At 39.8% G+C, this 25,163-nt stretch overlaps 2 protein-coding genes across 2 annotated transcripts; both read left to right on the top strand.

Moving 5' to 3' along the window:
- Window positions 1-479: 479 nt before the first annotated feature.
- aif1l (allograft inflammatory factor 1-like) lies at window positions 480-12,315 on the top strand. Its single transcript, XM_029515786.1, has 6 exons — window positions 480-615; window positions 817-878; window positions 3,102-3,168; window positions 6,523-6,564; window positions 7,426-7,588; window positions 10,147-12,315. The coding sequence occupies exons 1-6, from the start codon at window positions 591-593 to the stop codon at window positions 10,232-10,234; spliced, it is 447 nt and encodes a 148-aa protein (XP_029371646.1). The 5' UTR covers window positions 480-590; the 3' UTR covers window positions 10,235-12,315.
- A 2,376-nt stretch (window positions 12,316-14,691) lies between these two features.
- Window positions 14,692-24,931, top strand: prkaa1 (protein kinase, AMP-activated, alpha 1 catalytic subunit). Its single transcript, XM_029515957.1, has 9 exons — window positions 14,692-14,889; window positions 16,665-16,806; window positions 19,000-19,093; window positions 19,394-19,538; window positions 20,087-20,174; window positions 20,316-20,540; window positions 20,691-21,210; window positions 21,341-21,467; window positions 22,061-24,931. The coding sequence occupies exons 1-9, from the start codon at window positions 14,793-14,795 to the stop codon at window positions 22,342-22,344; spliced, it is 1,722 nt and encodes a 573-aa protein (XP_029371817.1). The 5' UTR covers window positions 14,692-14,792; the 3' UTR covers window positions 22,345-24,931.
- The last annotated feature ends 232 nt before the right edge of the window (window positions 24,932-25,163 follow it).

Below are 25,163 nucleotides of genomic sequence, written 5' to 3' on the forward strand. Positions count from 1 at the left end.
GCGTCCTACTTTTCTCCATGAGCATCATTCAGCGATGAGGACGCTGCAGCGGCTCAATGAGACCGGAAATTAGATGTTTCTGCCCTCAAAGCTAGAGTTAAATATAGTATGGGGGGCGGGAGGGGGGGGGGCAAAGCGATGCAAAGATTTCCTCTCTGCATGTTTAAATGAATTATGTTTGACATCAATGATGCCCTCTTGTCCACTGCAGTGCATGTTATAAAAATTTTTGATAAAGTTAAGTTTACAAAAAGATTTCTTTTCTTTGAAATGTGTTTTTTTTTTTTTTTTTTTTTTTTTTTACCACTCCCACTCTTAATTTATCCCCATACAAAATCAAAATGAAAGGAGGATAAAGATATGTTGTAATGTGTAAATCTAATAGAAGAGCAAAATGTTTTTATTTTGAAAGGCTTGGCCGGATGTGCTCCCCCTAAATACTTCCGCCTTCACAGCGCTGAGCGGTCCGTTGAGCCCGGTCTCTCCCGGAGAACAGGAGGATCTCCCCGGCGGACTGTAGCGGCGGCTGCTGCCTTCTGGCTCTGATATATTTTATTGAGGATTTACACAGCACAGATCTACATCCAGGGATGCCTTCGAATCAAAACGTCCAAGGTAAAAAAAATAATAATAATAATAAGTGAATACATGAATTAATTAAGTAGAGTAAAAATAAAATAAAAGCCTGTCGCTAGCTAAAAGCGTTGAATTTTGTACAATGGAGCAGCATCGGCAGGCCGGCTGGACGGCCGCTGTCTGAGCCAACCTCTGCCTCCATATTAACCACTTCATTCGTTTTATTTCATTCCTTTTCAGGAGGAAAGGCCTTTGGACTCCTGAAGGAGCAGCAAAGGCAGAAACTGGAAGAAATAAACAAGGTAACGCAGCTGAGAGGGCTGTTTGTTTCCTAACGTCTCTAACGGCACCTCCGGGAATTTGAATTCAATTAGCACGCGCACGCTTGACTTGGCATTGGCCTTGTTTTGTTTTAGTTTCGGGTTTTTATTATTATTATTGTTGTTTGTTTGTTTGTTTTATTTATAATCTCCATGTTGATGATTCAGTCTCAGTCGTGCTGTGAGTCGTGATTAATAGTCACGATCGTTGGAGCTGACCATAGCGATGCTGTTGTTGATGAATTTTATTGATTTCTTTACCCAACAAACCCCCCCCTGCTGTCTTGTGGCACTACTTGTTGAACGACATGTCACATATCTCTGTAGTGACAGGTATTTCCCTCTGGCATGATCAAATTGATTGTTGTTTGCTTCTTTGTTTTTTTTTTTGTAGAAAGGGTTGTCTTTGTGTGTTCATCGTGTATTTCTGCATGACTGCTGGGATGTGTTTCCACAGGGGGGACAGGTGTATGAATGAGCTCTTTGTGTAATATCGGGGCCTCGTTTCGTTAGACAACTGCGGTTGTGTTTCCCCACAGATTAACTAGATGTCTGTGTAATCTCTGCTTCCCTCCTTTACTTGGGCTGGCAGCCTGTCATCAGCTGCAGACTGCGGCCGCATGAAAAACCAGGTCGCGGCAAGAGGGCGGCCGGGAGCGCCTGTGACATTTCTGTGCAAACACTCCCTGCTGTCTCTTAGACATTTATCTGGTTTTTTGATAACCTCCTGTTCATGGGAGAGATGGCAAAAGAGGTAACTTCAGCTTCCTAAGAGGCTGCATCTAAAAATAAGAGCTGCACTGTCATAAAATCCAGCTGTCTATTTGATTATGTTGTATTGATACGCTACACTTCCATCAGCAGAAACCAAGGGGAAATAAACTTAAGACCTTCGTTGTGTTTCCCTTTCCACAGTTTTCTGACATTCTGTGGACCAGACAATTCATCAGTTAATGGGGAAAATAATTTGTTGATACTTAAATGATTAAGTCAGGAAAACCAAATGCTATGCCAAACGACTTGTTTTGAAACAGTGACAACATGGGTAGTTTTCTTATTTATGTAATTATTTCATTCAGACATTTTTTTGGTCACAATTGTGGAAAAAAAGGGGGAATTGGGTATTAGAAAATGTTCATTTGTGATGTGGGTTGTAGACCTGAAAAATGTAATATTTGTGAGGCTGCAGAAAACATCAACTTAGTGCAACTGAAACGCCATGTTTTTAAAATCCAGCTGACAAAAATCAGCTGAATGTTCTTTGGTGCCAGCTTGTCAGATATGAGGATTTTGCCTTTTTATAGAAATGTTTCACAGGAAATGACTCATCTCTTGGTTTTGTACTGATGGCATAAAACACCAATAGACGTAACTGTGGGTGCTGATAATTATTCATTAAATTCAGTCCTTTTACAGATAAAACAATTTACAGAGAAAAGAGTTGGCAGATTAATCAACCGTGAAAGGTAGTGTCAGCCCTAAACTACATACACACTTTGACGTTTCAGCTCCTTCACTCTCTTTGACCTTGGTAGTGTGGAACATTCTTTACAAATACTGATAGAGGTTTCATGCCCTGTAACTCTGGCACTGCACTCAGTCAAATAAAGTTGCATAGTTGTCAGAGACTGTGACTGTGAGGGCACTATGTGTGGAGACTGCAGCAGTGATTCAGCACAGCTGAGTCAGGCATCTCTGATAAACATCCAGTTGTGGTGTTTACCCTTTTCACCCTTAATTACAAGTTATACAGCCACATGAAGGTCACAGCAGAGAACAACCTCACTTGCAGTCCCACTTGTTCTCTCCACTTTGTGAAGATTGAAGCTGACTCCCTCATGGCAGATTGCGTCATTATAATTTCATTAGACTAGCTCCCTCAGGGGTCTTTCTGTACACCCTTGTGAGGTGCTCCACTTAATGAACACTGTGATAAGTAATGACAATCCGGGGGGAGGAATATCTTAAGATTGTGAATCATCACTTTCAAGTTTAAGTTTTCTTTTTTTGACACATTTGACAGAACAAAATCAGCTTAAGGTCCTTAATGCTTTAATTTATGTGAGGGGCCCCATACCTCTTTGATTTTGTCAGCTGGAATTTTTCTCTTTCACAACAGTTCAAAGGGATTTCAGTTTCACGTAAAGCTTGTAAAACTTGTTTCATTCTTCATACATTCACCCCATACTCTCTCTGCTTCTCTAGGAGTACCTGGAAGACCAGAAATACAGGGATGAAGATGACCTCGCCGAAAAATTAGAAAGTCTGAAAAGTAAGCTTATGCACCCCTCCCCTCAGCTGTGTTCTGTTGTCATGGTTGTCTTTGTGAGGGTGTGACCCTTTTCCCGGGCTTTTGTCTCACTCTCTGCATTTGTTTATTTGTTGGTAGTCTGTGCTCACACATAATTCTTAAGCATTTTGTTTTTCTCTGTGGGAAAGACAGACTGCTGTGAATTCTAAGAGGTTTTCAAGGCCAAGTCCTCAGCGGCCTTGAAGGAATGTGCTGGGGCGTTCCTCTGCTTGTTGTTACAATATTCAGAACTTTGCTGGGCAAACTCATTCCTCCTGGGAAATAAGAAGCATTGCTAGTGGAGCTGATTACACAAACAAAATTTCATGAGTTTTTTTTAAACACTTTCTCTCCATTCACTTACAGATTACACACGAATACTCTGAGAGTATGTAGGCTTGTTTTGTTTCCTTTTTCTGCCAAAGTGAGTATTTTACCTGCAATTTTCCAGCCAGAATAACATAAGGCTGTTTATTCTAAGATGGGGCATAAGTCTTGGGATGCAAGATATGTGGCAATGTCCTACTTACCATCTATGCTTGCCTGAGGACATGGAGCAGTAATGTATAAACAGAAAGGGGACCCAACACCCAAGTTCTGGGAGGATTGCTGTCAGTGCTGAAACACTGTGCTTTTATCCACGAATTGAATCACATCGCTACAACTCATTTCCAAGAAACTCTTCAACATTTAAGAGTCGCATGAAGGCTTCCAGGAAGTCTTTAGATAATTTAATCAAATTAGACAAAATTTTTCATTAGATCTAACAAGACTGATGCTTGTCATTTGAAAATTAGCATGATTTAAAAGAGTAAATTAATTGAACTATCACCGTGAGTAGACAATAGTAAATGGTGCCTGTTTGGAAATGAGCCCAATAGACTGTGTTGGTACGTTCTTGTGAATGGGTTTCCCCCAACTCTCATCATAATTACATTCAGGACCATATGACGTGATTTTGGCAGTGATGCTACATTGGGTAATGAAGGAGTGAGGCTCTTATTTAGATCAAAGACAAAAGCTGCATTAGCAAATCATGATGCATGTTCACCAGCTCAGTCGATGATTTGTTGTTAGATCATATTGTACATTCAGTTTGCATTCATTATTTATAGGAGCAAGTCATAATGTCAGGAAGAAATGCTTTTACAAGTTGGTAACAAACAGATGTGTATGCATGCTCATCTTTGAGTTGGACACTCTAAACATAATACAGTTTGGTTCAAGTTGAAGTCTGGACTATTATCATCAGTGGCTGTTTAAAAAGCAGATAACAGCTTCACTAACCAGTTTTGTTGGTACAACCCTGTTAAAAATTACCTTTTCATTTTCGTCATGAGCTGCTACATTTGTGTTTATGTTTTGGCTTGGGTCAGGTGTAGGTGTGGCCAGATGTGCAGCTTTCTCTGACTGCATGAAACAGAAAGACAATTTTGAAACATTTGTAGATAACACTCAATTTGAGCTTTTATTTGATTGAACTGTTTACCGATTACTGATTTACCTATGCAGCTTATTTTCAAAATGTTTCTTCTGAAGACTCAAGGGAAAGAGTGGAATTCGAGTCATCCCAAGCTGCCTGGAGGGGAGGTTTTATCTGCCTGAAGCGCCAAGAGTGTTTTGAGAGGAGGAGAAATTCCTTGCTTATCTTTAGAAGAAGTAATTATCCACTTAAAACAGTTTATCAGCTAGTTTCTTTTTTAACAATGGACAAGCCCGTTCAGATGATGATTTATCTGCCACAGTGGTTGATGAGAAAACTCACTGTCAGACGACCAAATTCAAAATAGAACCAGTGCCCTTCTTATGAACGTCCAAAGGTAAAAGAAATCATAACGGAGTGGCAAATAGCTGGCGGTTCATAAATTGATGGCACTGTCAGTTGATAAAGGAATGTAGGTCAGGAGGAAATGCCAAGACTTGAGTTTTGTTCACTGAAGCCATTTTTTGTGGCTGCAGATGATCAACAGGCTGCACCACGACAAGTGGCCCACTTAAGAACTGCTGTGTGTGTGTCTGTGTTTCTGTGTGTGGAGGTCCGCTCCTAAGAGTTTACGAACAGGGTTACCATTGTCCAGTGTCCCACTCCCCAGGGGTTCACACAGTTAACACAGCGCTCTCTCTCTCTCTCTCTCTCTCTCTCTCTCTCTCTCTCATGCTCGCTCTGTCCTTCCCAATTTACACACACAGAGCTTCCATTGTGGGACAGAAATAGCAAGTGTAATCTGACTAAAGTGCTCTTCTAGAGAAAATAGAGCACTAAAATTTGGGGAGAAGCAGGAAAATTTCTGCTTGGTATTTGTAGAGCAGCAGCAGCTTCAGCAGCGTGTTGATTATGAACTATGAACTATGAAAGAAAGTCAAGTAGTTAATATTAACTAGATTGATCAGATAAGATGCTGCAGTTAATCACTTGGAGACATGCCACATGCCACATAAATTGGATCTCAAAGGAAAATAACATCATAATCTCAGCAAAAGTTCAGCAGTTAAACGTGACATCAAATCTATGAATTGAAATTAGAGCTTTTCTGTTGTCTTGCCAAATATATGTAGTTGGCTTTCATCTTGGTAGCGTATTTGCCATCAAATTAATAGTTCCACGTTTTTGGAATATGTTGATTTGTTTTCTTACTAAGGAAGAGAAATATGTTGATACTAACAGTGGCTAACATGGCTCCAGCTTTGTATTTAGTAAATGAATATGTAAACACTAAAGTGTATTTCTCAAATTGTAGAGCTGTCTTTTAATGTTCTGATCCCTACATGGAAACACAACAGTAGTGGCCTGTTGCACAAGAAATTCTACTCCAGACCAAACAAAGCTGCAAATTAAGTTGTGTGTGTTTTCTTAAGCTTCAGTCGTTTGTATGTTGTGATGGGGGCAAAAAGAGCCTGATTTTATTTGAATTAGTGGTTCTGTAACTGAACTACACAATGTTCAACACAAGCATCTTTGTTTTTCTTCCTGATTGCTTTGTTTGAACTTTAAGTTCCCTCAACTTCCTGACCCTCTTAACTCTTAATCTGCATCGCACATCCACCACACTCAGCTGCCCTTTGCCTGCTTTCCACTAGCAGACATGTAAAACACACACATGCACGCACAAACACACCTGTCATTATCATCTACTTGTGTCTTTCTCTCTCCAGCCCAGCTGTCAGCAGATTGTAAGACAGTGAGATCAGTGAACTTTGTGTGTTTTGCCCACTTGTATGAGGTCAGCTGGGCACTAGCATTAGTGAAAATGTTGAGGTGTGTGTGTGTCTGTGAGATCAGGGTAAATTATCACTGTTAGTAATCCGCTCTTGTGTTGTCTTGTATTTGTTTCACAGATAAATATGCCGAGTTTGACCTGAACGACCAAGGAGAGATTGGTGAGTAACAGCCAGCTCCAAAACACCAACAGCACCCCAGATAACAGCTGTCAGCTGACCCCATGTGATGTGTTGACATGAACAAACAGTAATTAATACTGTGTGTGTATTGTCTGAGCAGAGTGAGCACAGGGGTTAAACAGACTCATGTGTCATGTTTGTGTAAAGTGAGACTGTACAGTGCACCAGTGTGAAAGGCCTTTAGTTCTTGAGCAGATGTGAGGCGAACTTTGATGAAGGACTCAGACAGGTGATGTGAACCTTGTCTGCAAGTCCTGAGACTTGCTGTTAAATACACAGTTTTAATACTTTCAGCCAGTCTAGCAGCCGTGGCTGCAGGAATAGCAGTGTTGGTTTGTCCAGAATGAATGTCATAACACCCCAAGATTAATTTCATTCAATTTAGTTCAGATATCCTTCATACCCAGAGAATAAAGTCTGGTGAAAACATTTAAGTTCCCTGCCATAACTTCTTATTATTTAGTTAATCCTCTTCTGATCCCATCAGTAACGTCTCAATTTTAGAATTGTCTATGGTCAAATATCTTAAAAACTAATAACTTTCTTGTTAGCTTCCACTGAACCTTGTCATTAGAATGCGCTAGGTGTTATACAACTACTTCCCCAATTTGACCATGCTTCTCAATAATGACAAATAAACTGAACAACCTATGTGAAATCAGTGGGATGTCCTGTTAAAATGATTCAGATGCATCAAATTGAATCAAGTAGATAATGCACCATTCCATTCCCTTTTTGTGTGTGTGGGTGTGGTACAGATTTACTTGCTGATAAACACAAAAACGATTTCTGTTCTTCCACCTAATCATTGATGTGACTGTGCACTTAAATTTTACTTAGATTTGATGGGTCTGAAGCGGATGATGGAGAAGCTGGGTGTACCCAAGACCCATTTGGAGTTGAAAAAAATGATTGTCGAGGTGACGGGCGGCAGCAGCAACACTATCAACTACAGGGACTTTGTCAAGATGATGCTGGGAAAGCGTTCAGCGGTGCTCAAACTGTAAGTGAACCTCATTTTGTTTGTCTGTTTTGTTTTTTGTGTGTGTGTGTTTTGTTTTGTTCCCCCCCCCCCCCCCCCTTTGTTTTCATGTGTATCTGGATTTAGAGGTGTTTGTAAACCATCTGCTTGTGTGTGTGCTGACATGTCTGGGAGAAGAGGATATGAATCGTGTGCTGTGCCAGTCAATTGTTTCCACCATCAGCAGGGGGTTTGGGGAGGACTAGTAATGACGCAACAACCCACACACGCATTAGCTGTTAATCGCCATGGCAACAAAACCCATCTATGTAGCCTATCCATAGTCAACCCATCCTTAGCTTTAGCTGGGATCATGTACTTATGTAACTGATTATAGGCTGATTAACCATGGACAAGCACATAGGACTGACAAAAACACCAAAACTCATCCTTCAACTCTTTTCCACAAAATGTATCCATGCAATGTCTAGTTCTTGAATGGGACCTGATGGAAGCAATGACATATTTAAAGCTATTTTCATAAGGGTTGTTGTAGCCAGTGTAAGCCTTTTAAAGCAGGCTTGCTGTGGGTTAGCCTGCAGGAGCCAGAGTGCATTGGCTGCTGCATGTCAGCTCTGCTGGATTAAGCTGGCTAGACCATTCAGAAGATAAATCACATAATCCCAAAAACACCAAGCATAGAGAAAATTCATAACTCTCCCTCTTATTTTGCCCTCAACCATTTCTCGAAAGTGTATCCCCTAATCCCCCAGTTACTATTTATACATTTCGCATTTGTCCACTCGGTGGCATTTTATTAAGACAGTTACCGTGTTCCAGAAGAAGCTGATGCTTTGAATTATTTCCAAAGGAAGTACGGTACGTTTTGTAAGTCTTGGAAGTTTAACAGAAGCTGAAATTTTAACTTGATGTTAATTTTCCTGCGCAAATGAAGTTTGAATGAAGTTTTTTGTTCCTTTTTCTGTGCCACTGTGCCCAACACTGCAAATTAAAAAATAAATAAAAACAGGAGACTTCATTTGGGTCAGTTGAGCTTGTTGCTCACATTTTTATTGTATTTAATATAAAACAATGTATAGCTATACTTCCCTATGATTACCTACTGCCCCCTACTTTCTGATGGCAGAGGTCTACATCATTGCTTTTGTGGGCTGCCGTTTGTGTGTTTAGAGGGAAGGGATAAAAAAAACAGCTCTAGATTATTTATTTTTTTTATTCAGAGCGTTTGGCAGGACATCAATTGATTTAATTGCAATTACAGGAAAATGATTGAGGGTTAGGGTTACCAGCCTTCACAATTAGGTTGAGTAATTAATAGCTCTTTGAATGAAGTTACTATTAGTGCAAAGTGCAAAAGGGCAGGCAGTCCGTCATGCTACTCTGTTTGCCAAAGATTTGAATTAAACACATTGAAGATCTTTGAAGATCTTCTCTTTCATTCAGTTGGGGAACAATTTGTAGCAATCTGTGATTTAAGTAACAACAGCTGTGATTGATCTTGATCTGAAAAATGTTTCTTGTTTTTCAGTTTTTCACAAAACTAAATTACATTTTCACAGAGCTCTCACATACTGTGTATGTATAGGCTTTTTTTTTTTTTTTTACATTTCACAAGATTAACTCAGACAATCACTTCATCTAGTAAGCTCTTCTGTACACATAAAGTAAAATTACAAAAAGTGGCAATATACTAAAGTGTTACCTGTTATTGATTAAGGGTGGGGGGGAAATCGATTCTTGGTTGTTTCGCGATTCTCTGCTGAAAGGTTATTTCTTGATGTAGAAAAATCAATAATCAGAAATTTCAAACTGAATTCCCAACTTTTTAAGGTAGACTTGACGGCTGCACCAGTTGGAGGCAGAGCAGATATGAGTAGCATGAGGAGAGAGTCTGCCAGAGTTTGAGTTGCCGAGTGCTGGTTTTGTCGTCGGGATCATTGCTCCTTATGGGCTTAGTGGGGCTTTGCTGAGTTTTCCAAAAAAGGAAATTAAAGACAGGCATTTGCTGTGAATAGCTACTGTCAGATCCTTCACTCTGCTGTCCACAGACTAAACCATGATTCCCCTCAAACCTTTTGTGGTTTCCCTCTTTCCTTCCTTGCTTTTTGGTTCATATTCATGCCCAGACTGTAACTGTCTCTCTGAGTGAGGACAGATAATCAGGTCTGGATGGACACAGACATCCTTCTTTTATTGTTTATTTTTATGCCTCTGTCCATTGTTCTACACCATACAGCTAAGTTGTCCTGTCTGTTAATTGTAACAAAGCCAAGTGGATTGATCAATTAGTCTATTAACCAGAAGTTAACCATCTTGAGTCAAAAGTTATCACTTTTTAAAAGTATTAAGATCATTTCACAGTTTCAGAGCTGTGTGGACCAACAATTATATTATTTTAAGCATGGGTTTTTGGAAATTGTAACAGCTATTTTCTGATGTAGATTAATTTGATTACCTTATCTAATCATCTAAATTGTCTGTTGTCTATTTTAAACATTGCCCATCTGTATGTTTGGGTTTGGGGTCGTGGGGTTTTTTTTTTTTTTTTTTTTCATATTTTGTCACTCTTCCCTCCACAGAGTCTTGCTCTTTGAAGACAAAGCCAACGGCTCTCCCTGCAAGCCTGACGGACCCCCTCCAAAGCGGGACATAGCTAGCCTACCTTAAGTGTAGAAGTCAGCCTCCGGACTGCTAGTCGAGCTATGGGGCCATCAGTGGTTGCCTGGAATTGAAGCGTTTTCATAACATGTGGGGTGTCGTATTAGTGTTGGACCAGTGATCGGGGATATTTTGTGAGGTTATTTTGTGAATATACGGTGTGTGCAAGGTATCTGTAATTTGGAAGGCTGAGACCACAACTCACTAAAGATGTTTGACTGTGAATATCATTATTCATCCCTTTTTGTTCAGTAAAATGTAGCAGTTAAAGTTTTTCATGTAATCTGCTTGATAAATTAAAGTTTGTAGTACGTGTTTCATAGTTATATTTTAAGGGAAGCCTCGAAATTCTCCAGAGTTTTTGTGTTGCTTTGTTTTTTCCCCACCCCTTCATTCTTTGTTTCAATTACGAGACACAATTATAACAATGTGAGAGTAGGATGCTTTTAGAGAATCACAAGGAAAAGAAGCAGTTCTTCCACCACATTTTTGCACCGTCCTCAGTGGTCTTGCATGGATTCCTGCCAGGCTAATCTTGGTTTCCCTCTCCTTAGATCAAGTGCCAGAGATTAAAAGCCCAGCCCACTTCCTCTGGGTCAGAGTCATCTACCCCTGTAGCCAAAATACTGATCCGGAATCAGTAACTAGGTTAACATGGCAACCACGTGATCTGGGGGGTGGGAGAAACAAAGGAAAAAAATAAATTTTTTAAATCCGTGTTAAATATTCGCTCACGGTAATTGAGAGAAGAACAAGAGATCATGTTGACCATGAGACGTTCAGTTTCAGTGCGCGGCTCGAGGAGCAGTGAGACTTGACACCCGCTTTCACATCTGTCAGGTGAAGCACGTTAAATTTGGAAGGAGTGTGATTTACAAGCACACAACCAGAACAAATGTACATAATATACTCTACACAGTACAATCATGTTCTTTCCAAGTGCCTCAAAATGCAGATACTGTAGACCTTAAACACAGAAACAGCAGAGAGTGCACACAAGAGTTCACTTCAAGCAGTCTTCTCATTTTACTAATTCCAGAAAAATAATGTTCTTTGGTGTTTGGTATGACTGTTTAATGATATTTGTTGGATTATATTAATATGGTGTTTATTATTGGTTTACGGAACATTTTGAGTGAGTGGAGTGCACCAGTGATGGTTTTTTGTGTAGTTTCTATTTTGTTTTGACCTTTCTTCTTAGTTGTCTAACTTGTTTATTGGGTGATTTAACTTGTTAGGTTATTCCATTTTGATCTTGCAAATTCACATTTATGTTATTAATTTCTCTTTGTAATGGATTCATCTTTTCCCCCCACATTTTTTTTCATCAGACAGCCATCTGTGTAAAACTGGGTTCATTGTGAATTCTGTAATTTTTGTGCCTCAGTGTTTGTCTCTCCAGTTGTTTTTTTTTTCTTCTTGCAACTCACCCTATTCACTGTAGATTTTCTATTAGCAGTATGTTTTAAACTATTCAGTCTTCAGTTTAATAGGTGTACTATAACCTTTTAGTGTTGTTAGGATGCACATTGTTTGCAGACACCAAAGGAATTTAAATTCTTACACTGGCCTATTAAATTCTGAATTGTTTATTGCAGTAATCTCTGTTAAACTTAAGCAACGTTTTGTTAGGATTAAAAATGACAGGTAGTCATTTTCCATTTCCATTGTTATGTTTGTAGCATGAGATGGTATACCACACTGAGGGAGAGATTAGATGCAGTAACGTTACAATAGCCTCTTGTCTTATACACAGAAAGGGAGATTGGCTATCTCATGATAGGAAAGAATCCATGTGCTGTAAAAGATGCGATTGCAGCATACTTGCCTTTCAGCACTGATAGATCTGAGGGGTAAAACTTTTGCTCTATCAGTTTTGCAGTTGAACAACTCTCACAGTCAGTTTGCATGATCACCCTGCAGTTCTTTCACAGAAAAAGATAAACTGTATGTTAGGACCTTTGGCTATAACTCCTAGATGAGCGTTTTCATCCCTTCTTTGTCTTCTCTTGTCGGTAAATGTTCATGTTACATCATGTGCGTGCAGCTGTAATGCATACATTCTCTTGAGCAATAAAATTTTCATTTAAAATTTTCTAATTTGCCACTTGTGTTGTTTCTCACTGGGAAAGCAGTTGCCTGGCAGTGTAATGGATAATAAGCAATACTTGCTAACATGCGGATCCAGCAGGATTATAATAAGCACCTCTGTAATTAAAATGATAATCGCTGTCCCATGTAGGAAACCGCCAGCAGCTTATTTAGACACAGTGGAGGAGGTATTAAGAGTTACAGTCTGCTGTGGCATCTTCACTGAAGACAGAATTAAATACAGAGCTAATGGTGATGTCACTGACCCAGGGATCTGCGACAGATCTGTTTTTATCCAGTGTCTTTTCTAGAGCTGGTAACACCATTTTTTTTTTTTGTGTGTTTTTCTCTGTCTGTCGTCCCGCTGTGCATCAGGCTGTCTGTCAGGATGCCTCGTCACATTACCCGGTGTCGTGCTGCCACAGTCAGGCTTGTCCCAGTAATGTTCTCTTCTGCTCCATCTCACTGTCATCACTCTCACACCATCAATTTTTTCCATCAGTGCGTAAACACTGTCGGTTCCAGTGCTTGACTAACTTATGGTTATTGATCTCGGGGAAACTGCTGGATACGCTGCTGTGGTGCATCCTGGGCCATTGGATCATCATCCCTTTCCCCTTTTGGATAGACACTTCCATCTACCGGGAAGTTAAGTCCTCAGTGTCATATTTGACTGGTTAAATGTAAGAAAGTGCTCAACCAACCAAACTTGAAGCACTTCTTTATATTGGTTTCAGAAAAAATTACATTCCATGAGTTGGAAGTTTAAAATGTAGGTGTCCTTGTTGCTATTTAGTAATCACAATGACTTTTCAACACCCCAATTCACCTTTGGCCTAGTTTCTAAACATAATATGATTATTTTACATATCGAGCAATCTCTGATGTAATAAATGGGGATTTCTCGTTTTGAGCAACTCATTTCAGTTATTTCCTGAGCAGCCAGCCAGTATGATACTCAGCCAAGTGACAAATGTTCACCTGCAACACCCCCAAACAACCACAAGATGTCAGCACGGTGACGATTTTTGTTGAATATGTCTGAGCTGGGTTTAAAATGAGTGCAGTTCACAGGGAGACTAAGAAAGTAATTTACCTGTTGAACAGAACCACACCAGAACATTTGTGCTTATATGAGCTCTGTTGTGTTGTGTTTAAATTTAATCTCACTACTTTTAATCTCAAAGTGCATGCCGAGAGCAGCACACACATGAGCAGACAGGAACACACTAACATACACAAAATGTCACTGAGAAGGACCAACAGTTAATTCCTGCAGGATGTCTAAAGGAAGTCATGGTAACTGTGGAGCAGGCCATTCTCTCTCTAATACACTGACTGGGTGAGAAATTAGGTTGTGTTTTTGGGTATGTTTTGGGATTGTTTCAGGCTTCATCACATTGATTATTGTCACAGAGCACTTTCTCACATCCAGACCGGTTAATTGTTATTCACAAAGTGTCTATATGGAATCCTAGCAACTCACACCACAGTGATTCAGTAAAGACGTCTCTGCTGTGAGTCCAGAATAATCACTACCACTGCAACTGTACAGAATCATTTGTAGATATTTAATTCTTTCAGACTTTTTTTGAGTGTTGAAGGTTTAATAATGAGATTTTTTTGAAAATCCTGTTCCCATGAAAACTAAAGTTGAACAATCTCTCAGCCTCTTGATATAGATGAGCATACTTAAAGCTCCTAAAACTTCTCTCCCCTGAAATAATTTGCCTACAATAAAAGAAAAGAGTGTAGCATTGGAATAAGAACCTGTGAATATGCAGACAGCACACATCAACATTAGTAGTTTTAAATGATCAAGTAAAGTGACCTTTTCCTCTGGAACTACCCAACATAGTTTTGTGACCAAGTGCCAAATTAAAGGGTTGATGACATTATATGCAAGAAATGAAATCAGGCTTTTTCCTGCGGTTCTTAAAATAAGTGGTATCAAACTGGACATGTCCAGATCCAGCTGCAGGATGATCCAGATGTTCCAGGATGAAAGGACAGAATAGGAAAGTGCCTTTTTTTTGTCAAGCTCTGTTGTTAATAAGTCTGTGAGCTTATCCCAAATTCTATCTCTGGCTGCTTGGTGTGTTATTGTACAGCCTAGATTTTTAATTTCTAACTTCTATATTTAATTCATTTTGTACTTTTTTTTTTTTTTTTCTCTGCTCTTCTATATTCTATTTCGATTCCTCTGTGTATCTTTAATGTGCAGAAGAACTGAATAATAAAGTTGGCTTTGACTTGAGGCTAAATTGTTGGATTTAGGATTTTTACCGAGAGCTTGTGAAGGCACCAGCCTGCCGTGACTCCCCCCGCCTCCCTCCCCGCCTCCCGCCTCCCGCAGCCGCCGCACGGAGACGCCGACTCGCCGGAGCGGAGAGAGAGACGCACGCACGCAGCGGAGTTCGGTCCGTCTCTATCCCCGCAGCCTGCTGAACCTCGCCGCAAGGCCCACTGCGGGAAGATGGCGACGGAGAAAGCCAAGCATGAAGGAAGGGTTAAAATCGGACATTACATCCTCGGAGACACGCTCGGAGTCGGGACCTTCGGGAAGGTTAAAGGTACGTCCGGCCGCCTCGGCGTCGCCTCATCCGGCCGAAGCGGAAAAAAAATGGTGGGCAAACTGTTAGCCGTTAGCCTAGCTGCTAATTTAGCATGCTAACCAGGCTAACTCGTCGCAGCGCCAGGGAGGCAGCACACTTGTTGTCCCCTCGTAGTTCATTTTTAAGTTGTTTTCGACTGACATGGTGTTTTTGTTTTTGATTTGTTTTTATTTAATTCTATTTTTTTTAACGTGGCCCCGCTTTCCAAGTGGTGGTCTTGATAAAGTAAGTTTCATGACAGCAGCTTTAATTGGAAGTTAGCATGGGCTGCGTTGTGCGCTAGCCAGGGAGCCAAAAGTCCCCTGTCAAGACTGACACCGGGAAGTAAAGCTCCTTGGCTGGCTGTTTGACAAGCAGGCTTTTGTCTCCTTTTTCATTTGGGCCACCAATGAGTTGTCTTTGCCATCCCGAAGAAGCAGCCGCAATGCTAGTAGGTGTGTTAGGAGGGAGTTGGGCTAAACCGAGTGAATCTCTACGCCCAGTGTTGTCGGTTCAGATGGGGGGGGGGGGGTGCAGTTGGTCATCACAAACAGCCCTTCCTGCAGATTTGATCAAAATATTTGCATGAAGTTTGCACTTGATGTAGCTTATTTTTTCCTTCACTCTCTCTGTTCTTAGTTTTTGACTATTAAGATTTGCATGAAGCCGAGTTGTTCGCTGTCAGCTGCTTCCTGTGAACCTCAGTGGGGGCATAAAAGTTGTTTCCAACGCGGTGCCATAGACCCAGACCCATCTGGATCAACAGACAACCATGACCCACCCCCCAGCAAAAAAAAAAGGGAAAAAGTCCTAGCTTTGTTTATAGTCAGTTACTCCCCAGTGAGTCATCTCTTTAGTTTTTATGTTGTTGTGAAAGGGCACAGGACCGCAGAGTCCTGGATTTTTCTGTGGCTGGTCTGGACTGCAGCAGACTCGGTTAATAGTTTACTACCAGCACAACTGACTAATCAAATGCAGAGGTTTACAAACTCCCTTGTAAGTTGTGCAGTTTTTCCACCACTTTCTCAGACGTTATTGTTTGTTTTGCTCCAGAGTAGGTTTCTACTGATAAGTTTTTGCTATGTTTGCATACTTTTCTCCTGGCTGCCACTCTCACAGATATTTTAACCGTGAATGAAGGATTAAGTCTTTTGTTTTCAAGACAGCCTGAACTGGCTCCAAAAAAAGTGGGACACGTAAAGACAAATTTCTCTCAATTGCGTTGCACGAAATTAAACTCGCTTTCATGCGTGCGAGGTTACAACTGCATAAATATTTCAGTATTTTTCAGACTCACCTTCAACTTTACTGATGCATCATGACAACCAAGATGCTACAGAACTCTGCTATGATTAATTTTTAGTTGTTTTATTTGTGTATTTACTCAAGAGCTCAGCAAGACCGAAATGACCTAAAATAGGTAAATATTTGACTTACATGGACCCCAGCACAACTCTGTCAGTTGAATGAACAAAGAACTAAGTGTTTGGTAACAAGTTTCCCATATCAGTTTTATTGTTTATGCTTCTTCCAAAACGCTAGAAATGTCAGGAGTCAGTTCATGCACATTTAAAGTTTTTTTTTTTTTGGTTCCTGAAAAAGGTTGCATATTAAAGCCTTTTTTTTTTTCTCATGCCGAGGGCACAGACTCTGTAAGACTTGCAGTGACTCTTGTAATTTATTTATTTTTCATTTTTCTATTTATGGGTTGTAATTGGTGTCACTCATGTGCTCTCTCTCTTTTAATCTTGCAGTGGGCCAACATGAGCTTACCAAGCACCAAGTGGCGGTTAAGATCTTGAACAGGCAGAAGATCCGCAGTTTGGATGTGGTGGGAAAGATTCGCCGGGAGATCCAGAACCTCAAGCTTTTCAGGCATCCTCACATAATTAAACTGTAAGTCCTAGATTACACCCTGCTCGCTGCACAATAATCCCCCTGCCACCACATTAAAGCCACCCACGGAGCTATTTCCAGGCTTTAATGGTGTCTTTTAAAATACACCCATCTAGGACAATATCTGTCTGACCCAGTCTCCTCTCCCATCAGCCTTCTGTCTATTCTGCATTATTGCTGGTTTTGTTTATCTTCTGTTAACCTGTCATTTGAAGGTACAAAAGTGCTGTGTCATTGTGCTCTGTCACGCTTTGTGTGACCTCTTCTAATTAAGTGTAGTAATTATTAAACATTTGTTCACTTGGGCATATGTTGTGCTTTTCTGTCCCAGCAAAGAAACAATTGTCACTTTCAAACCAAGCTTATTTTATTCAAAGCAAGCCCATCAAATTGCATTATATGCAAATATTATCTGCATTGCTGCATGTTGATGCAGTCAAATAAGAAGCTGCAAAGTTTTAGGTGAGTCATTGTTTAAATTTACATATATAAAGTTAGTTACATGTTAAGTACACTGCTGTTGTTTAAACACACAAGTGTGTCTAGCACTCACTTCATGTTGTAACAAGTAACAATTTTGTGTTGGTACACAGTTTTGTTATTTGCTTTTAATCCATATAATTAGAAAATTGCAGAGATAATTCCTCTGTGATCAGTGAATGTCCGCAAGCTGAAAGGCCAAAGTAGGAGTCATTAAACTGGCTAGCAGGTGTGGCTGAGTTCCTCAAATACTAGCTGTATATTATGCATGCTCTAGAATGTAAACACTGTGTTGTGTGTTTCAGAGAGAGGGACGGAGTGCGATACCATCTTAGACTCAGTGCACAAACAGCGAAGCAAAGTGAACAACATAGCTTTTCTAATCTCTGTTAAAACAAATGCAGCATGTAGCACAACGGCACTTCATCTTAGTTGCAGAATGTTTGCGACAACTGTGACACATGAGATGAGTAATTAGTCATCATCGCTACCATCTTATGAAAGTTTGCGTACTTCAGACTTGAAGATGCATTTATTCCTTTAGGCTGTGTGAGAACCATGATTGTTTTTACGTTCTGACAAATGCTGTCTTGTGGTCGATGGATTGACGCTAATGGAGTTGAGATGAAACACAGAATGTACTAAAGAGGCTATTTGTTGTTCTCTGCTGCTGAATGAGATTTCTTCCTGGAAGAGGGTAGTATTAGTTGTTGCTTGCCAAGAACTTTGTTTGTAGAAAATACAAGAGTTTATAGAATGCCCTTTGAGCAGCGTTGCATCACTGCTGAATGCTTCCTGCTAATAAGAGAAATGACCAAATCTGAAACTGAATCTCAAACTGAAAACTGCAGTTGCTTTGCCCTGAAGTTTCCGACTCAACTTTACCACTTTCACTGTGCTGCTGTTTTTCACTACTTGAAAGCTTGTTCCTTTAGAGTTGCAAAGGTTTTTCCTAAGCCTTGGACTGAATGGATCAACGGTTATGTTACACACATGTAGTTTGTTTTAATGAAGTAAGTGACACACAATTAGCAGATGGTGATAATACTAATTTAGTGCTTCCACTGATGTCACATATCACAATCCTGCGGTCTCTGTTGGATTGCTTCATTCATAGTCTCAGGTTGCCAAACATTTTTTTGACGAAATAATACCTTCTTCGGGCCTGGGCCTGAATGAGTAGGATATCATCTACTTCCATGCTTAGATATTGGCTTGAATTATTTTGTTTTTTTTTTCTTTTTTAATTGCATAATTAATAACATCTAAACAAAATTTCTGAAAATTTTTCTAATGCCGAGCAACTGGTCATGCATAAGATGATGCCATGAAAAACAGGTTTGTAAAGTATTTCATACAGTGCATAGTTATTTAAAGAGTATTTTTGGAATATCAAGGCAGAAATATTATCTTTTAGTCCTTGTTAAGCTCTGCAATTGTGCCAGAGAGCCACAGATGTCATCGGCTGAGTTGGTTTTTGTGTTAAATCTTGTGAGACATTTGGGGCACAAACACACATCCTGTCTTCTGTGGATGTTACTACAATGTTCGAGAGTCACATCCAGGAAATTAAATAGCAAACATTCAGATTTTTCTTTGGCATGCTTTTCCATTTGTTTCTATGATCAAACAGTAATGCGTGACTGTTTATATTTCTGTATCAGCTGCTTTCTGATGCTGCACATCATTTCAACTTTGTGCTCCCTGCTGCAGGTATCAGGTTATAAGCACCCCTACAGATATCTTCATGGTGATGGAGTATGTCTCAGGAGGAGAGCTCTTCGATTACATCTGTAAAAATGGAAAGGTAACACTAATGATGATTCTGGAACATCTCTAATAGTCTGGTATAATGATGTCTCTTTTTTTCCCACGCTGTTTCTGTCTTGTCATATGTCTGCAGATGTTTTGTATATTAGACTTAGTGGTGGGACTCCAGGATAAAAGTGCATTTTGTGCTTGGTTTTTGGTTCACACAGTTCATAAGCGGGCACCATCAGTGATAAGAGAAGATATCAAAACATAACAAGTACCACTTAGTCAGCTGTGATTTGCCAACTGAGTGTCAGAAGAGCTCACACCTAACAGATCATTTCTCTTTTGGCAGTTGGAAGAAAAGGAGAGCCGCCGGCTGTTCCAGCAGATTATTTCTGCAGTAGACTACTGCCACAGACACATGGTGGTGCACCGAGACCTGAAGCCTGAAAATGTGCTGCTTGACGCGCACATGAATGCCAAGATTGCTGACTTTGGTAAGTGTATCCTAAACTCAGCAGGTGACATTAATCTGTCACAGGAAGGTGGTACACAGTGTTGCAGGGCTTTGTTCAGTAGCAGAGATTTAGACCACTTATGGACTTCTGGAGAATCTTTTTTTATGCGTGGGTCTGAGTAATCAGCTAATAACAGTGGATGTGAACGACGTAGGTTTCTGAAATTAGGTAAAGCTGCATGATAAAGGAGGTACATTGAACATGTTTGGTAAACCTCAGGAAATAAACACAAAGTCTTGTGGTGAGGAACAGTGAAATCTTGCAGTACATTCATGCAAAATGCTGCACGTTGTTCATTATCTTAAGCCGGTCCACTTCAACAAACATTTACCAAATTCTTTTAAATCTTTTGTACCTTTTATTGCATCCATTTACTTATATTTTGTTATTGCTCAGTGTTCTTTCTCAGTGAATCATTTTTGTTTTTGATGTGAGGGAGAAACGTGCAGAAGGTCCTTGCTGTAAATAAAGTGATCAAAAGGTTTGCAATAAATGTCTGTGCTATAACAGTGTAAAATGTTGTGCAGGCTTATCAAACATGATGTCAGATGGGGAGTTTCTGCGAACAAGCTGTGGCTCTCCAAACTATGCTGCTCCTGAGGTCATCTCAGGAAGGTAATGTCATTGTTTGCATCTGTAGGCATTCTCCCAATACAATGTTGGACATATTGGTAAATGAATAAAAGCTAATACAACTTTGTGTTACAATTATAGAACTGTTGTTTTTCATTTTGTCTTCTTTTTTCTCGTCCTCAGGCTATATGCTGGTCCAGAGGTGGACATCTGGAGCAGTGGGGTGATTCTCTATGCCTTGTTGTGTGGGACACTTCCCTTTGACGATGACCATGTGCCAACGCTCTTCAAGAAGATCTGTGATGGGATCTTCTTCACACCGCACTATCTGAACCCTCAAGTAATAAGCCTCCTTAAACACATGCTGCAGGTGGACCCCATGAAAAGAGCCACTATCAAAGAGATCCGGTGAGTTGGAAGAAAATTAATGACAAAGTTTAACTGTTGCTATAAACATCATGTTTTTTTTGTCTAGTTTATATACTAGATTATCATTTTGAAGACAAAAGGTCTTATCAGGGTTTTTTTTTTTATTAAATTTTTTAATATCATCGACAGAGAGGACGATTGGTTCAAACAGGACCTTCCTAAGTACTTGTTCCCAGAGGACCCTTCGTACAGCAACAACATGATTGACGATGAGGCCCTTAAGGAGGTTTGTGAGAAGTTTGAGTGCACTGAGGAGGAAGTTCTGGCCTGCATATACAGTCGCAACCATCAGGACCCTCTGGCCGTCGCCTACCACCTCATCATTGACAATCGACGCATCATGAGTGAAGCCAAGGATTTCTATTTGGCATCCAGCCCTCCTGACTCCTTTCTAGACGACCAGCACTTGACGTCATCTGGCGCCACTGTGGCCGGTGTTATTAAGCCCCACCCTGAGCGTGTGCCCTTCCTGGTGACGGAGACTCCGCCCAGGCCTAGGCACACACTGGACGAATTGAACCCCCAGAAGTCCAAGCACCAGGGCGTTAGAAGGGCCAAGTGGCACCTGGGTATCCGCAGTCAAAGTAGACCCAATGATATCATGTCTGAAGTGTGCCGTGCCATGAAGCAGCTGGATTACGAGTGGAAGGTAAAGTCATTAAAATGCAGCAAAATTTAATTTGGGTTTCATATTATCAGTAAATTAAACTGAGATCATGCTAATTTATTATATGAATGCTTGAAATAAGGTTTATATAGTATTTGTGATTTGTTTTCAGGTTGTCAATCCTTACTATTTACGTGTGAGAAGGAAGAATCCTATTACTGGGATGCAAACCAAGATGAGCCTTCAACTCTACCAGGTGGACAGTAGAACCTACCTCCTTGACTTCCGTAGCATAGATGGTAAGTTAAATTCACAATTACTTATTCATTTCAGTTTAGCAGAATGTGTGTGAACAACAGAAAGGGAAATAAATTTGAAATGCGTCTACAAATCAAATTGGACATATATTGCTTTAAGGCAGATTAATATCTGTTTGTACTGACAATACATTCTGATAAACCCTGAATTCAGCTCCTTATATCTAGGTAGTGTTCTGTTCTGTGGGACACTGTGTCAATGCAGACTTCATAAATCATTGACTCAGGGTCAAGGGCTGGTGTTATTCCACAGTCTGTGTTGGTGCTCAGAGATAAATGTGAACATTATGGTATCGTTAATGTAGAAGGAATGACAGGAATGCTGTCTGAAGGGTATGAGAATAAATTTATGACATCAGGCTACAGCAAAGTCAGTCACATTTTAGCTAAGCAGTTGAAATCTAATGAGATTTTATATTTTCTTCATGGTCACAGCAGTTAAATATATTCAGCAAACCAGTAGAGCAGAATTTGGATTTACTCACCTTGTAGATAAGACACTGATCAAGAACAATGTATGCATTATTTTGTATGTGAACAGTGTAGAAAGCATTTTGTGTTTTTACATTTTACAGATGACATGTTGGAGACAAAGTCTGGAACCGCTACACCTCTCCGCTCTGGGTCTGTGGGAAACTACCGCACCACTCTAAAGAACGATGTAGACGGGGCTGATGCCCCGCCTTCTTCTAGCAGCATGTACCCAACCAAGGCAGCAGAGGGCTCCGTAGCTTCATCATTGACCTCATCCGTGGACTCAACAGGAGGCGGAGAAAGTGCAGCGGTCCCTCGACCAGGGAGCCACACCATCGAGTTCTTTGAGATGTGCGCAAATCTTATTAAACTACTTGCACGATAACTTGCAAAACAATCGCTAGCCTTTTTTTCTCTCTGAGTGTCTTTATAGCAATAAGCATGCAACCGATTCATGGCTCAGTTCATCCCAGCTGAGGATGAAGTGATTGTTCCATGGCACTGATGCAGGTTGGCGTTCCCTTAGCTGAAGGGGACTACACTGAGCTGACAGGGGATGTATGGGGTTATTGGAAAATATGAATGAAAAGCTACTTAATAGCTGGAACAGAACAACATTTAGGAAAGGGGGGGTGGGGGGGGGGTACAGTATCCTGGTCAATTTAATAGCAAATGTCCACATCCCACCTACACACACATACGCAAGTGATGACACTGAATTTTCTGTACTGTAGCCAGTGAGCACTGCTTTCCAGTACAGAGAAAAAGACCAAGTTTTTGCCTGCACAGAGGGAAGCCACGCGTTAAGGGCTGAGCAGTTAGGTGGCAGAGGTATGGAATGCAGGAAGCACTTTTGCACAAGTTTCTTTTATTTCCAGCTGCTCTTGTTTTTCTCAGTGGGGATCAGAGAAGTGGTGCAGATGTATCGGGGTGCTGCACTGGCTATAACTAGGGTTGTCACACCCATTACATACATTGGACTACAAAACGTGCAATGACCCCTGTATTTCTGTCCTGTGTCAGGGATAAAAGAATGCTCCATCAGATTAATGTTTGGTTTGCTTTTTTCTTTATGAATCTGAGTTGTCAGAGACAAAATTTTCATGGTTTTGTCCTTGTTGTAAAAATTTGTTTGAATATGTCTGTCCCCAACATTTTTATATATAAAGACGTGAATATATTTATCAGTGTGTTAAGTGGACAGCGGAGTGTTGGTTCCATTGGAAATTGAATAGTTTTTTTTTTCTTTCTTGCATTAAGATTTATTGCTGGATCATATATATTTTCCTTTTTTTACTGTGTTCTTTTTAAATCAATATCACAGTTTTGTTTCTTTCAATCACAATTATTCTGATACTTGATTGTCTTTCCAGATGAATATAGCCTGCTTTTAAGATAATTTTGCCATGAAGGTCAAAATCTAGAAATATCATTTTCAGTGTCACATCTTACAATGACAAGTTGATTTTGAATATGTTGGGTTTTCTCTGTTCTTTTTCTTATGTAATGATTAGGATTTGAGAATGATTCCTGAGCGAAATGCCTTTTTCCTGAATTTAATTTGTAATTGCCAATCCATCACAAGTGTATGGGCCTCTGTGCTCAATTTGAAAATGAGTAATAGCAAGTACATAGTACACATATGTTTGTTCTGATGGCCCACACATTCCCTTGGAGATGAGCTTTGGAAAAAGGGGTTCTCATATGTTGAATCCTAAAACAGACTGGCCTGTAATTATTAGTTCCTGTTGTTCGGTTGCAGCTCTGACAAATGAAATAATGTCACACAAGAATTAAGACCATATTTGTGTGGCATATTTTATATTTGATTAAAAAAGATTCTGACAGAAATTAATGCTTACAATCTCACAGTCTTCTGATGTCTTAAGTATGGGGCGTCTCCTGCCATTTCCTGTCCACAGTCTTAAAGTTTTAAGTGGTGTCTGTTGTTTGGCTGCCTTATAATTTTCAGTACTGTTAGTCTGTTCTTCAGTAAAAGTTGGAATTCAGTGCTGATCAGAATTGTTGGCACCTTCTTACAATTTTAAAGGTTTGAAGATTGGTGTCAGTATTGTTCAATATTTCTCTTATTCAATTTATACTAATTTCTGGGATGACAGAAACAAAGGACAATTCTAAACTGTAAAACTTAAAATAAGTTTATGTTTTTTTGCCAAACTAGTTTAGGCCTCAGTAACTTCGACCAACTTTATCGGAAAAACGAACCAAACTTAAATAGTAAACTGGTTTCTCATTTTATCACATTTGTTTTTTTCACTGTGTAAATGAAACCAGGTTTGAAAGAATTCTGCATGTTCTAATTGTAGTATCAAGACACTTAAAAAAAAAAAAAAAAATCTTTTTATTAAGAACTATCATTGCTGATGTCTGGGTTTCCAATGTTTATCGCTCTACAGCTTTAAAAATCGAAAATGTCTCATTTGTACAAACAATTTTGCATTTCAGATATATAATCCAACAGAAATTGTTAAAGAGTGACAATAATTGTGATCATCTTGTCTCCCTGTTGTCCAGCAGGGTAGGTTTGGACTGAAATATTTAGTTGATGTTTGACCTTTCCGTCTCATTTTTAAACTAGAGTTTATTTCATATGGTGAACGTGTTTAAAGAAACGCACACTATGGTCTAGGAAAGATTGTAAAACTAAACATTTTTAGTTTTAAAGGGAAGTTGCAAGTTCTGATTACGGCACTTGTCATGGCTAACATAATGGTTTTGCGGTAAAGATGAATGTGTGAAATGGTGACCTTTTTTGACAACTTATGGAGAAGTTTTCTAGAACACTGTTGGCAGGAAATTTCTGTCAGTGTCTGAACTGCTTCAAAGAAATATTGTTATTTTTCTTTGCTGTGTAAAGGGACCCTTCCAGATTGACCAGTGTAAATCTGAATGGACAGTATTGAAATCATTTGTATACACAACTGCCTAATAAACAGCTAAATTGCACACAATTCTGCTGAGGTTTCTCTATACGTTTGTAGTCTTTTGACAGATTTAAGGAAAAATAATTTTATTTAATATAACTGTGACACTAAAGAAGACTAAGGACAGTCTTCAGTTCATTATTCTTATTGTTATTATGATTTAGTGTACGTCCATAAAATAATTGGCGATGCCATCTTTAAATAATAATCATCCTTTAAAGTATCTGCATAATCTTTGGATAAAATAAATGGTTGGGGG

Source organism: Echeneis naucrates, chromosome 12 (genome assembly GCF_900963305.1).
Source record: "Echeneis naucrates chromosome 12, fEcheNa1.1, whole genome shotgun sequence".
Taxonomy (NCBI): Eukaryota; Metazoa; Chordata; class Actinopteri; order Carangiformes; family Echeneidae; genus Echeneis; species Echeneis naucrates.

Bases quoted from the DNA above. Each gene is read 5' to 3' on its own strand.
- prkaa1 (XM_029515957.1), top strand. From the start codon at position 14,793: ATGGCGACGGAGAAAGCCAAGCATGAAGGAAGGGTTAAAATCGGACAT. The intron at 14,890-16,664 runs GTACGTCCGGCC...TTAATCTTGCAG, and splicing joins GACCTTCGGGAAGGTTAAAG to TGGGCCAACATGAGCTTACC. The intron at 20,541-20,690 runs GTGAGTTGGAAG...TATCATCGACAG, and splicing joins GCCACTATCAAAGAGATCCG to AGAGGACGATTGGTTCAAAC.
- aif1l (XM_029515786.1), top strand. From the start codon at position 591: ATGCCTTCGAATCAAAACGTCCAAG. The intron at 879-3,101 runs GTAACGCAGCTG...CTGCTTCTCTAG, and splicing joins AACTGGAAGAAATAAACAAG to GAGTACCTGGAAGACCAGAA. The intron at 6,565-7,425 runs GTGAGTAACAGC...AATTTTACTTAG, and splicing joins GAACGACCAAGGAGAGATTG to ATTTGATGGGTCTGAAGCGG.